Raw genomic sequence first — 14,882 nt, 5'->3', positions numbered from 1 at the left:
TTTAGTTTGCATTTATATTTATCTTCTAAAACTAGGTGAGGCTTTAAAATGGCGTTTCGGGAAACCCGAAGGTGTCCGTAGTAAGAACATTCTATGGAGGCCTAAAAATTTCCAAAAAAAAATCTAGTTTTTCAATGCTTAAATGCAAAATGCAATTTTATTTATAAAAACTAATAAATTTGTGAATTTTTGTCAAAAACTGTGAAAATTTATAGTTTAAAATCTGAATTATCAGGTATGTATGTGATGGAAATAGAGCTTCGAATTATTTTTTTTAATTTAACGGTACGGCTTCCGAATTACAGTGCAGAATCGTTATTTTTATACCCTTCATCATGAGTGGAGTTTGTCATTCCATTTGTAATTTCTACATTTTTCATTTGTGACCCCATAAAGATTATATATTCTGGATAGTTATAGATAGCGGAGTCGATATAGCCATGTCCGTCTGTGTGTTGAAATCAACTTTCCGTATCCCCTAAATAACTTACAAACATGATTGATACAATATATCGGGAATTCTCCCGGATCGGTTCTATAACTGGGTCATTAATATAGACAATATGGATATCTATTGATAAATATCAAAGTCCATTGCAACTTTAGTTTCAATTTTTGTTATAACTTGGTTATTTTTGATAGTAAAAGTTTAAAATTTTGTACAATTATGTAATATGTAATAATCGTAGTCAATAATAAAATCAATTTCGAATTTTTTGATGATACGTTGTTTTGCATTTTATTTGACGATATGTAATTTGGTGAAGTGTATATAATATTCAGCACAGGTGAATATAGCTCTTAATTGTTTGTATTTAATATGTTATAAGTACCACACAAAATTTGTCTGTTAAACCGATGATTTTTATTCGAAATTTATTTTTTAAAAAAGGTAATATTTAAAAAAAAATATTAAATCAGCCGATTATTTTTATTACCTACTAAAAAAAACCCAAAAATAAAAGTTGAGAAAATGTCCACTTTTTACTTTTTCTAAAATTTGGGCGTCTCGTAAATGATTATACTTGAAATTTGTTTCCTTACGCCAAAAGCTATTGAAAAATTAATGGCACAATATCGATTTCGAAATCGACCCACCCTAATATACAAGTATTCCGACTCTGACAACAGTACCCAACCCTATATATTTATGTGTTAATAAAAAAAGTACCTAACTCTAAATATTACACATGTGTTGGTTGGTACCTTTTTTGATTTGATTGATTTGTAATTTTTTAACAATTGAATTGATAGCTAAATTACTTTGAATGCTTTACCATGACTGATTTATGGTAGATTCATTATACGTGATATTTCTCCGCATTGTATCCAATTCTTCCACTGTGACAATTCATCAGGAATACATTGACAGACAGGGGTTCCAAAAATCTCTATCGCTAGCTCGTCTTACGTTCCCATCAAAATTCTTGTCAAATAGCATCATTAGCGATATATTTTGAAATATTCAGAAAATCATTGTCGATTTAGATTACGGCCGACCTTTACGATCATAATAAATTCAAAATATGATTCAATGGTAATGTTGTCTGGGACCAGAAGAAAGATTGATAATGTTCTGTCTAGCATACCCTCCCAATTATTTTATTGCTGATATTTCTGACTGTATATTAGGGTGGCTCAATTATTTTGGTCAACAGGCTTATAGCAAAAACGTAATCTACAAAAAAATTCTAAGAAAATTTCCTCAGCTCGCGCTGAAAGGCTTCAAAATAGACAGTTAAAAAATTTTGATTTTAGTCAGTTTTCATTGCTTATTTTGATATGAAAGTTTATAAAAATGTATACCAATGTATAAAGGAAATTTAGTTCTTAACAAAACATAGTTCTAATTATTTAAATCGGATGAAAATTGTAAAAGTTATTCAACATTTCATTAACACTTTTTATTAGTATTTTCTACCCCAGCGCATATGAAAAAAAACCAAAAAAAATATTAGTAAAATTTTTAACTTACAAGGTAAGTTTAATAACTTTTGCAAATATAAACCGATTTTATCAAGTAATGTCTCATTTTTGTCTACATAAAATTGTCTTTAAAAAACTGTGCGAAAAGAAATAGGTTTTCATATAAAAAAGTTTTATTTTGTAGCAGAGTTAAATCTTAAATCTTTATGTCTCTCGGCGGGAGCTAGATTTTAATTTTAGACCCATACTTTCTTTTTAAATTTTTTTTTAGAATTTTGTGTAGATTCCAATTTTGCTATGCGCCTGTCACGTTTTTTCTCATGCGAACAAATTGACCAACCCTACTGTATATATTTCTAATTTTTGTGACGAATATACTGATGATTCGCAGTAATATTCGCATAAACTTAATGATTTATTGGAATCTAAAATAGATCCAAATGTCTAATTTTTATTTGCACAGATATATGGAAAATAGCTAGAAGCTTTATATTTTATAAGCCTTATTCATAATCAATTTATAAATTTATTACAGGTTTATAAAACATGTTTTGTATGGAAATTCTGTTTTATAAACCTTTTATAAATTTAAAAAGTGATATTGTGTGGGTGTGAAAATATCAGGTATTAAAGAAGTTTTGTGCATTTTTTACCCATGAATGCAGGTATAAAACAAACAAATAACAAATTTTAAATCCAAAAAATACTTTAGGCGGAAATCTATAGGATTGGTATCTAGAAATAAAATTCTTTCCACAAATTTAGTTTTTCCCTAGGTTTCTAGAAGAATATACAAACATTTCTGAAATTATAATTTACTCAGTGGTTTCCGTCTCACAATAAACCGTAAAGTATGACTTCACGGACAATTGCAGGGGAATAAGTTTGTGATTGTATCATCATTAGGCGAGTCTTCCAGATCATAACGTCATAATAATCTTATTGCTATAAATTCAATTATTCAGAACAAAAACACAAATCTTTTTTTTTATTTATGTTATTTATTTTATTTATAGACTTTTGCTTAAATTACTGATTACAACATGTTTGTTCTTAAAAATAATATTAAATATAAATCCAAGTAAACGCAGATTCTAATATTTCCATAGTAATGAACATTTTTGGTAAATTTTTCCTTTATATACCCAATATAATTAAAAAAAAAAAAATTGCAACACATGGTTTTAGCTACTACAAACTCATAACCTGTATACATATATCTCTAGTACAGTTCAGTTAAAATTGCAACACTTTTTAATGAAAGTTAATTTTAGTTTAAAAACAAATAATTCAAAACAAAAAGATTTGGCTACCAACTCAACAACACTATGTCTTTAAATATCATAAATATTTTTACATGTCGCGTTAATATGGCCTGTAACCCTCACCTTTGGTCCCAAACAATAATTAAGACAAATTTAATAAATCTGCTTAATTTGTGATAGTTTTATGGGCATATGCCAAGTGAGTTGCAATTTTAAGTGGACATTTCCTTATATATGTAAGTATGCTATAGGAATTAATTGATTTTTTCAAAAAAATACGTTGAGAGTTACAAAAACTAACACAAACATAAAATTTAATAAAAACTAATAATAATCTATTAAAAGAAAACCAGATAGCAAGTATTATAAAATGTTTATGCACTTATTTATGCTGTTCCCTTTTATTTATGGTAGATATATTAAAAAATGGAAACTACTATTTACGGTTATGTTTTAATGAATAAATTTCCAATAGTTTTTTTTTTAGTTTTATAACGAGTTGGTTCAATTCAATAGTACACTATATTATGCACAATTAATAGCACATTTTAACTCAATATATCTCTCAACAGGTAGGTATATATTAAAATATAGAAGAAGAAAAAAACTTGAAATTCTACATATAATATAAAACATCTAAAATGTTTAATTCAAAGTTATTTCACTTCTCCGAACAATATAGAATATACATACATACATATTTTATAATATTTCATAAAATATTAATTTTTCAAAGCTAATATGAAATATCATAAAAAAATAACTTTAAAACTATTGCTTTCCAAATTGAAGATTTATTATGAATAGTAGTTTGTTTTTTATTCAAATGTTAAGTTAAATATATTGATAAGAAAGCTTAATAGATAAAGTTGGTTTAATGTTGAAAATAAAAAGTACATATTTATTTGTTTAACTACAACTGTATGAATAGAAATAGAATAAATAAATTACATTGAACAATTTCCTGGCAATTATGTTAATGCATATCATTCATACATTTTACATTTAAGATAGTAGTAGTAGTAGTAGTACTCACGTAAAAAACAATTGTTACGAATTGAAAAGAATCTGTTATTGTAAGACGGATATCATAAATACGTACCATGAAAAGGGATGAAGTCAAAAGCAATCTTGAGAATCGTGGACTTACAAACTAATTTCCATAATATACGATATATAACATACATACATACAAATATGTATCGTCCCTGCTTTCCCAACCTTCGCAATGCAAGTTGTAGTTTATTTACCACTTTTTGTAATACTAATTTGTAATGTCAACCGGATGAGTTACAGTACTTCTAAAAATTTTGTAGCACATTCAGAGGTTTAATAAAATACATCATCATCATCATCTTTGTTATATATGTAGTAATAGAATACATACCCAACTGTGATAGTATAGTCGCCATCTATTTGAATATTAAGCAAAAATTCTGTACTCACATGTTGGTTTATTCTTGAAGATGAAAAACGAATGTGTAAAAAAGTTGTATGTACATACGTACCAATAATGGGCGAAGGGTGAACGGAACAACCTAATCATGTCAACACAAGTGTGCATTTCAGCTCAAAATGCTGTAAAATACATCGTAGGGTTAAAGTAGAAATTGATTGGTAGGTGGTGGTACCTTTTGTTGTGGCAAATAAATTTAATAAATCTAACAACTATGTTTGAATATATGTATGTAAAGCTTATTGCTCACCATATTACAAAGATCAAAGATACAGCTATAACATCACTCACTGCCATGTTATTTATATATATATATACGTACCCAAAACTAAACTATCAACGTAGTATGTTGGCTGAAATGACAAAGTTTGTTTACGTTTGTTTTGTTTCTTAGTTCCTTACCAAAAATCAGCACTAATTTCGATTGATGGTTTATCTAATAACCAACTCGCTGTTGGGCTAGCTTGGCCGTGGATAGATGGCTTATTTTAATATGAAAGAATAAATGGTTGTTAATTAAAATTATCAAGTTCCCAAAAATACATAGTTTATGTTCTACAGTTGTTCCCGTAAAATAAAATCAAACTGTACATACCCAATGTTGGATTAAGATTTTTTTTGTTTTAAATACGTACAGTTTGCTATTTGTCTATGAAATTTATATGCATCAAATGTTTCTGTATTGTTTTTTTTTTCAATTCCTTCCATTATCTAAAGAAACGTTATTTTGCTTTATTACAACATAATTCATGATATCAAATTGTCCAATTGTGTAGAAAGTATAGAAGTGAAGTGAATACATTTAAATCTAAGAGAAAAATTAAGTTCTGTTTGTTTGCTTAGAAAATTAAAAAATATAATAATTATTAAACAACGTTAAGTTTGTGAATTTAAAAGCAATTCGAAATTTACATACGTGCTATATAAATGACGCCAAGGGTAAAAAATGTTTCGTCAGTGTCGAAACTGCATCTGCTACTGGATGTCTCTCCTTTTGCCAAATGAATTTTCTGTTGATTATAAACAATAGGGTTTGAAAATATCCAAAATATAATTATACTTTCAATGTTACATACCTGTACGACATTTCCAGCAATCTGTTGTAAGTGTAATTATGTTTGAACTAACGACGTTGGCGATCACGAGAATGTGATCTTCGCCGAGAATTGAAATTACGTCCTCGGGAGCGAGACCGCGTTCTTCTACGATCAGGCGCTCCGCGGCTACTGTTCCTATTGCGATCAGAATCATTATCACGTTGTTCCCGTTCCCTACGATCAGGACGATCAGAACGTTCAGAACGACTGGTCGTGCTTGGGCCTTCGCCACGACGACGTTCGCGAGATCGAGACCGATGAACACGTGAACGGCGATCTAATTCACGGCCACCGACAAAGAAACGTGAACGGGATCGATCATCATCGCGTTCATGGATCTTGCCAGTACGCTTCAGTTCAGCCTTGCGGGGACCGGCTGTCTTCTCCAGTTCGGCTAATTTTTCTCTTATGGTTAAAAATCCCAAATGCAACTTACCGCCAAAATGATCTGCTAGTCTGATATCGTTATCATGGATACCCAGGTAGGCCGAGCATACTTCACAAACTCGCAACTTTTGCTGTTGGTATGTTGATGCTGGCATTGATGTGCGGTACTCGTGTTCTGCTTTAATTTTCTTAGCTCGCAGCTCATCTATTTCTTTCATGAGTGACATACTCTCCTCAACTTCACCCGCTTCTCCTAGCGCCTCTGCTTTGGCTAGCTTTTTACCAATCTCCTCGGCCAAAGCATGTACAGCATTTGCTTTTTCTGCTACTTCTGCGGTCAGTTCTTCTTGTGTTTCTTTAAGGCGCTGTTTGGCTGCTTCCGTTCGTCTATCACAGTCCGCGATAAATGCTTGCAAATGCTCCATAGCCTCAATATCATAATAGTAGTCTCGAGATTTTGCTGCGCTTTGGTAATCTGCTCGAAATGCTAAATCGTGTACCTTTGGGCATTCTCCCAAATCCATTCGAGTGGATGCCAGAATATCGTGCGGACAGCAATCCAATAAAAAACTTTTACAAACACGGGGGTCCGAAAATTTAAGTCCTCGACCATCTTCCCCATTACGTGTAGTGCCCATCAACTGGTCGAGCATAGCTCTCATTTGATCTGTTGCTGACATTTTATATTGTTTCTATTACAATAAATTATTTATTTTGCTCAAGTTTTAATTATTCAACGTTTGCATTAAAAATTAGCTGTCTATAATAAAGTCGCTGTCAAATGCAATGTCACAAAAAAATGAAAATCAAGGCGTATTCGTTATTAGGTAGTGTTGATACCACATCTGTATATTTTTTTCTTCACTTGTTTAGAGCTCAATCTGTCAAATTCACTAGTGTTTGTTCTTGCGAATATTACTACAAACGTAAAAGCACCAAAAACAACAGGCCGATTTTGACAGCTCCAGCCAACATAAACAAAAAACCTGGCATGTGGTTTTTGTAAATGTTGTACTTGTTGTAGAATCACTCTCGCCTCATAATGAATTCGCCTTGATGAAAATTATGGTATTAGCGTTGCCAACTACTCGTTCCATTTTGGATGACAGCTACACTAATAAATACACTTAAAGAAATCTTAAGGAATATAAAACACGTGAAAAGTAAAACAAGTAACAATCTCGCCACAATCTCAATTAAAAGAATAACGATGTGTCTAGACGTGAAACAATTTGTGTCCGTAATTTTGTTATTGTGCCAAGGCGTGGGATGATAAACATCAAACATATTTGTTATAACAATATTGTTAGATCTTGAGTGATGATAATTATAATTTAATCATTGTATTAATATAATAAATTGTTAGTGTATCGTTTTATATTGTATGTTATAACATACTTATTGCCCTAAAATTTGATTTAAAGAAAATTTTACTGATAATTTTATAAAGTGTTGTGATAAATATTGGTGAAGTCCTTCACAATATCTTGCTTATTATCCCGATGATACCTTATTAAATGCATCTTGACTGCTGGGGTTATCTACACAAAAGCTAAACATGCAATAAACACGGGTTCTTAAAACAAAACAAGTGTATATATGTCGATTTTTATGTACCCTTCACTTAAATAATAATTTTTTGTTACTCACAACTTTAGTCCTTTTAGAGTTAAAAATAGCTCTGGGCTATTAATGGATTGATTAAGACGATTCTTACAATACTTACAATTCAGAAAGTGTTTTTTAGGGTTCTATGTGTTATCCATTATATTGGAGCTTCAAATGTTTTGTGTATATAATACCAGTCAATACCAAAATTCTCATGACCATGAGGTCCTCATTTGACATTTATCAGAACCTAGAAAAAAAATAATTTCGTTTAAAAAATTGTGAAATGTAAAACTTTGGATTTGAGATATAATGAATTTTTTTGGAATCAATTTATTATATACATTGGGTTTAACAATACAATGGAAACTTGTCCAAATATTTATAATAAATTCTAATGAAATTTGAAATTTTTATAAATATATAATTTTCTTTACTTATACATATTAACAAAAAAATAGCTTAATTAATTAAACTAGGATCGTCCGGTGGTCGAAATTCGACCACTTTTAAAACGCTATTTACCACTTTTATATAATGAATTTTTAAACAGTTTTTTATATTGTGCATATCTAGAGAAAAGAACCTTTTAAACCATGTATATATGTTTCATCAATATTGGTGGACAATAACATACTTAAAAGTAGAGTTTCGTGTTCGAAACCGAAACCGCGGTTTTTAAGGTCTACTTTTAATCTATCTTCAGTAGAAAAATTAAAAATTTAGAAATGAAAAACAAACTTTTTCATCCAACGATTCATCCAAGTATTTCCTGACAATTCAAATTCAAATGACTGTTTATTTATTTAATTTAAAAATTATTGAAAATGTATCACTAAACTAAAGTCACCATTCGCGAATTCTTACTTATTCAGTTTTATTATTATAAAATATTCCAAAAGTACTATTACAATAAAGAAATAGTACTATTGCCAACTATTATGTACATAAGTAAAATGAGGAGCCGCAGAACAAAAGGTAATTTTTTGAAAATTTAAAAATTTTGGGAAATTGATTTTTTCTAGAAGATTTCAATCCAAATTCATATTATTAAAATACCAAAAAATCAATTTGTAGAAAAATTCGAAAAAGTACCTTTGGTTCTGCGGCTCCTCAATTAATTTAATATAATAAAAACTACAATTAGAAGATGAAGTACCAATTTTCCACAATTGAACCCCCGTCAAGTTTGAAATCAAAGTAATTTCCTGGATTATAGGTTCAATATTATAGAAAATTCAAATACCATTTCGAAGAACGAAAAAGTACTCCTTAGTTTGGTTTAGTTCTCCTTTTCTTGGTTATTTCTTTACTGAGAAGCATATTAACCAACTAATTTAATATATAGTAAAAAAGTACCATTAAAATAAAATGTACCAATTTTCCTTTATCCTCTTGAACACCCATCAAGTTTGAATTTTAAATTTGTTAGCTATTCCTATATTATCAACTGATTTTGTTTCTATAACTCTTGATATTTAAAAAATTATCACAAAACCGACCGAAACCGATCGGTTTTTAATTTTTTAAAACCGAAACCGCAGTTTTGAAATTCTTCGGTTTTTTGGAAATTCTACTTAAAAGTGTACCACAAAAAAACGTGTGGCCTGTTTATATATAAGAAGATTCAGAAATTAGAAAACAAAATAAAAATTATTCATTATTACAATATGATATTAAGAAACAATGGAAACTTTGGTTTAATTTACTCAGTATTTTGTTGAATAGCGCTTGTTTTATATACCTTCAAAGCTACGATGCATTGAACCACTTAAAGATTCAATCGTATCCTTTGAAATATTTTGCAATTCTCTTATAACCGCATCTGATAAATCTTTCGAAGTATAACTATTGGATTGAGATCACTCGCTTACTACATATGGTTGTGTTTGGGGTCATTGTCGTGCTGGAATCTATGGATATATAACATCGTTTAAAATTGATTTGTATCCAATTCCATTAAATTCCACACCATATTATTGCCACGGAAAAGAGAACAGTATTACAGGGCTTATCTAGCTAGACCAGCCTCATTTGTCGTGCGGCAAACAGTTCGAGAACCAATTTCCAATTAGATTACTGTTAATTGAATTTCTTAAACTCTATTGCTATTAAATTATATTGTCTTGAAGTTAATTTTTTACTAACAACTTATTGTTCGAAAATAAAAATTATCATAATAAAATAAATATTCAAAAACAGGTAAAACATACTTTTTTATAATTTTCTTACACATTATTTTAGTTTTATTATAGACTTCTTTCGTGTAGAAGTTTCCATTGTTTTGCAAATGCTAAGAATGTATTCTTTAAAGGTTAATGATTAAAATTAAAAAACCTAATAAATTTGAATTTACTAAATATAGTTTCACAAAAGTTTCCATTGTATTGTCAATCAGTGTATTGTTATATTTAAACACATGGGTAATTATTTTTTTTGAAAATATTTCATCTTCAAACTCGAAACTTCAAATCTTTTGCTCATACTACAACATACATATACATATGTACATATACATATGTATCTTTAAAAACATAAAAACCCAAAAGTAAGGAATGAAATATAACTTCACTTCTCTTTTATTAATCACACTCAAATCCAAATAATTTCTTTATACGAGTTCGAATTATTTGCTACTTTTGCTTTCACGAATAATTAACTAGTGCAAATCGTTTTAAAAAAATGTAGTATAGGAATGTTTAACAAAAGGACATTCATTAGGTTTGGACTTTCTGTACAATAATTGTGAAAGATACCATTTTTGTCGACGCTCCCACAGTGTAGTAATTTAGTTCATAACAAACGACGTGCCTGATAGATTTGGTCAAGTTATTTGTTCAGAATAACTATATATCTGCATTATTTCAAGTGGGGGTTTACGTTTCGACACATATTTATCTGTAGTGACAAGTATAAAACAAGTTATCTTTCAAGTAGGTATATACCGCAATAATAAGTGTAAGGTTTAATTTAAGACTACTGTTTTCTGATTTTATTCACACACATTTTTTCATTGGAAAATACACCCATTCGTTCGCGTGTGTGTTTATCTGTAAACAATGTGAATACGTAAATTCTATATCAGCCTTTTATCAGATGGCATTTATAATTCGGAAAAAATCCATTTCTATCATTGCCATTTTCACAGTGGGTTAGACAAAAAAAATAATATTTGTATGTTGATAGTAGGGTTTTATAATTTGTTCATTAATATTTCCTATGAAATTGAGCATAGAATTTATTGAAGCACTATTTCTCTATGCAAAGTTTTACGTTGCAAAGATAGTAGATCCATCGAATTGTTTGTATTCAGTTCAAACTTAGAAATTTCAAGAAATATGAGCCTAACATAGTTTTTTTTTATGTGATATCTTCTCCACTGTCACTACTGTAAAGCTATTGTAATTCGCCTGGATTATCGTTTGATTGGTCGTCACATAAAAAATTTCCTATAAACTAAAATCGACGTGGGATAACCTGGGAATTTGAGAGTTTTTTTAACTCCGCCAACCAAACTTAAATTAAAAAAAAAAAAATTCTCAAGTACTATAATTTTTGGGGCTTTGGTGCTTATTGGGATGCTAGTGAAAACTAAAGTAAAACCAGAAATTTGATTAAAACAAATATGATTATGTTTCTAATTAAATCCGTTAAAATTTTGATTTCACAGTTATCAGTATTTGGAGTAATAAATTGTATGTATATAGCACGAGTATAATGTCGTTTTAATGGATGTATGATAACGTTTTCGTTATAGAATTTACAACCATGAAAGAGCACTTTCTCATTATCGAGATGATGAACTTTGATACACTGTTGTTCAACCAGTTTCCAAAGTTCTTATAACTCTGATCGAGGTCCCCAAATTTGACACACTGTAGTACATCCTATGCCCTTAACTCTGAGCTTTGAAGTTGATGCAACTCGCATTATAGATATTTGATTTGGCGGATACTTTTAGCATATAAATCTTAAACTTATATTGTACAATAATTATCGACAGTACTTTTCTAGACCTATTTTCATTTTACGTTTTAGGAATTACTAAATTTACAGCAGAAATTTGAATTTTCAAACACTTATAAATTTGTAACTGTGCCGCAAATAATTTGAAACCATTCATAAATTTAGTTAATACTGCTAGGCTATTAATGCATCAATATCAATATTTAGTTTTTAAAAATTACAAATTCTTGACTAGACGTTGTCAACATATTTAAACGGATAAGATAGTGAGTGGTTCTAAATGAAATTTGTTCGCGAAATTTTGTGTATATAAAGGCAAATACTGCTTTCAAAAAGATAGTAGTCAATTCGATACGGTTTGACAATGAAAACATTTATTGCTCTAAGTTTACTCGTAGCTGTTGTATCAGCAGGCGTTATGCCTGCTGTCGAACAACGTCTGCCATTGGTACCTGTGATGCCATTGGAAGAATTGGAAGGACGTATTACCAACGGTGAACTTGCCAAGCCTGGTCAATTTCCTTATCAAGTTGGTCTAAGTTTGGTCTTCGGAAACTCTGGTGCCTGGTGCGGTGGTACTTTGATATCTAACCGTTGGGTATTGACTGCTGCTCATTGTACCGATGGTGCTGATGGTGTAACTGTATACTTGGGCGCCACTGACATCAAGAACGATAACGAAAAGGGTCAACAAAGAATATACTCCTCCAAAGCCAACATTGTCGTACATGCCAATTGGGTACCCAGCACCTTGACTAACGATATTTCCTTGATCAAATTGCCCGTCCCTGTTGAATTCAACGATCTTATTCAGCCTGCCACTCTACCCAAGATGGATGGTAAATACTCTACCTATGAAGGAGATTTAGTTTGGGCCTCAGGTTGGGGTAGGGATAGTGATGCCGCCACCGCTGTTTCTCCAGTCCTTCGTTACATTGAAGCTCCCGTTTTGAAACAATCCACCTGCAAAACTTACTACTTGGGCTCCGTTACCGATAAGATGATTTGCATCAAATCTGTGGATAAGAAATCCACATGCAATGGCGACTCTGGCGGTCCTTTGGTATATAAGGAAGGTGGTGTCAACTATGTCATTGGTGCTACCTCATTTGGCATTGCTTTGGGTTGCGAAAAGGGCTGGCCAGGTGTATTCACCAGAGTTACTGCCTACTTGGATTGGATCGAAGAAATCTCTGGTGTTGTCAACAAGTAATTTATTTGAATTGAGTATAAATAATAAAACAATGAACTGAAATCGATTTTTTTGTTTCTATTTTAATTTACTAAATTAGTTATATCTATATGATAAAGTACGAATAGATCAGATTATTTAATAATATATTTAGATATTTGTTCGATATATTTAGTATTCCACTAACTTCATGCAGCTTCTTTAAAAAACTGGGTAAAAATCTGCGATCAGTAGTATAATTGCTCAGAATAATTTTTTTACATAAATATCTGCTGTCTGGGATCCACAATACGCAATCCATATAAAGACAATTGAATCCGTCTAAAAACAATTTATTTTATTTCGTCCACTCAAACTCCCGTGGAATCCTAACATTAATCTATCATACCCACGCTTGTTCCGTATGTCCATCCAAGATCCCAGCCACGTCTTGCTTATGACAATGTGGTCTAATTGATTCTCAGTTCTATGATCTGGAGAAACCTACGTGATCTTGTGTACATTCCTGTGTGGAAACAAAGTGTCTCCTATTACCAGGTTGTTATTTAAACACAACTCAATGAATAGATCTTAGCTCTTACAACCATGATGTCAATTACTCGTTCGTAGTTATTATTATCACAGCCAAGTTGAGCATTGAAGTCACCCATAAGGATTGATGGTAGATAATACACTTATAAGACTGCTATAAAATTCTTCCTTTGCAGCAGGTTCAGAGACTTCAGAAGGTGCATAACATTGGATGATCGATATTTTCCAGACACGTGATCTTAATCTGACTGAGATTATTCGATTAGAATGAGACTTCCATTCCATCCAATGCTATTGCATTTTAACTTATTATTTTAACATGGTAATGTCATTGGAGGCAAGTACTTACCCAAATTCCATTCAAATCGTATCCGGGGATTGCAGGGTTCGTCATCAAAGTATACGATTGTCTATTTTGTATTCCTGTTACAGTCGTTATATTCTGATGTAACAGGTGATTGGCCTAGTCTGGATTATTTTGATGATAGGGCTGCTATCTTATAAGCGTTATTTCATTATCATTTTATGTCCACCCAAACGTGCCGAATGCTGAGCATTTAATTGAGAAGGAAAATGTTTACTTTTCCAAATTCTATAGATTGTTGTTATTAAGGTACGGGAATGGTGGTATTCTTTGGTGGGGCCCTTACATTTTTCAAATAAAAAGTTTAATTATTATTATGGCTTTTAGCTGTAATTAAACTCCAAATTAACTTTTAAAATTCACAATTCAACGCCTTTAATTGCAAATGAATTTTAATGGTGGGAATAGTTATGATAATTTCCACAACAATCAAAGCAACACCAGAAACTTAATCAACACAAAAGCACACGATAGTAAAATAGTTATGTTTTGTTTTCTGTATATAAATATGTATGTACATTGTACATACTTCTATGTACATATATAATACATACTTACATATGTATAAATGTACTTATGTATTAGAAATATGTAAGTACTTGTTGTAGTAGTTACAGTTACAATTACACTTAGATGAAACATTTACTGCTTTTGTTTTGATGATGCAACATGTCGAATATTTGATACGGCAAATGGAATGGAAAAGCCGCATAGTTAATTAGCCCCAGTAACAAAACAGAAACTGGTTTAACATGTTAAAGAAAGCCTTATTGAGTGATTATTCAGTGGTCTGTCTGTAACTATTCAATTGATAGCTGGATAGTTAGATAGATAGTCTGTCTGTCTGTATTTGTAATACTTAGTCAAGTGAATTTTATAAAAGGTAATAACACAGCGTGGAGGCGATTTAGTTTGGCGAATAGCGCGCGTGCTCAACTATTATTAAGTTTTCCGCAAAAATAATATATGTTTACACTTACATATATGTACAAATAAGATTCAAACTAAATAAATAAAATAAAATACTTTACAATAAAGAGGAAAAAGAAAGTGCAACACCTCAAAATGAACATGTTTTAGTTATAAAGCA

The 14,882-nt window shown here is 30.7% G+C and overlaps 2 protein-coding genes across 2 annotated transcripts; one reads left to right on the top strand and one right to left on the bottom strand.

The window, feature by feature from the left end:
- Positions 1-5,028: 5,028 nt before the first annotated feature.
- On the bottom strand, positions 5,029-6,930 carry LOC135954308 (putative RNA-binding protein Luc7-like 2). The gene is made up of 2 exons (XM_065504423.1): positions 5,724-6,930; positions 5,029-5,657 (listed from the first exon to the last, which is right to left on the bottom strand). Exon 1 carries the CDS (start codon positions 6,809-6,811, stop codon positions 5,771-5,773), a length of 1,041 nt encoding a protein of 346 aa, XP_065360495.1. The 5' UTR covers positions 6,812-6,930; the 3' UTR covers positions 5,029-5,657; positions 5,724-5,770.
- A 5,102-nt stretch (positions 6,931-12,032) lies between these two features.
- On the top strand, positions 12,033-12,960 carry LOC135953956 (brachyurin-like). The gene has a single exon (XM_065503991.1). It carries the CDS (start codon positions 12,070-12,072, stop codon positions 12,916-12,918), a length of 849 nt encoding a protein of 282 aa, XP_065360063.1. The 5' UTR covers positions 12,033-12,069; the 3' UTR covers positions 12,919-12,960.
- Positions 12,961-14,882: the final 1,922 nt, after the last annotated feature.

Source organism: Calliphora vicina, chromosome 3, assembly GCF_958450345.1.
Source record: "Calliphora vicina chromosome 3, idCalVici1.1, whole genome shotgun sequence".
In the NCBI taxonomy this organism is placed as follows: Eukaryota; Metazoa; Arthropoda; class Insecta; order Diptera; family Calliphoridae; genus Calliphora; species Calliphora vicina.
This window is presented reverse-complemented; position numbering and strand designations above follow the sequence as displayed.

Excerpts from the sequence above, each read along its gene's own strand:
- LOC135954308 (XM_065504423.1), bottom strand. The coding sequence starts at position 6,811 with ATGTCAGCAACAGATCAAATGAGAGCTATGCTCGACCAGTTGATGGGC.
- LOC135953956 (XM_065503991.1), top strand. The coding sequence starts at position 12,070 with ATGAAAACATTTATTGCTCTAAGTTTACTCGTAGCTGTTGTATCAGCA.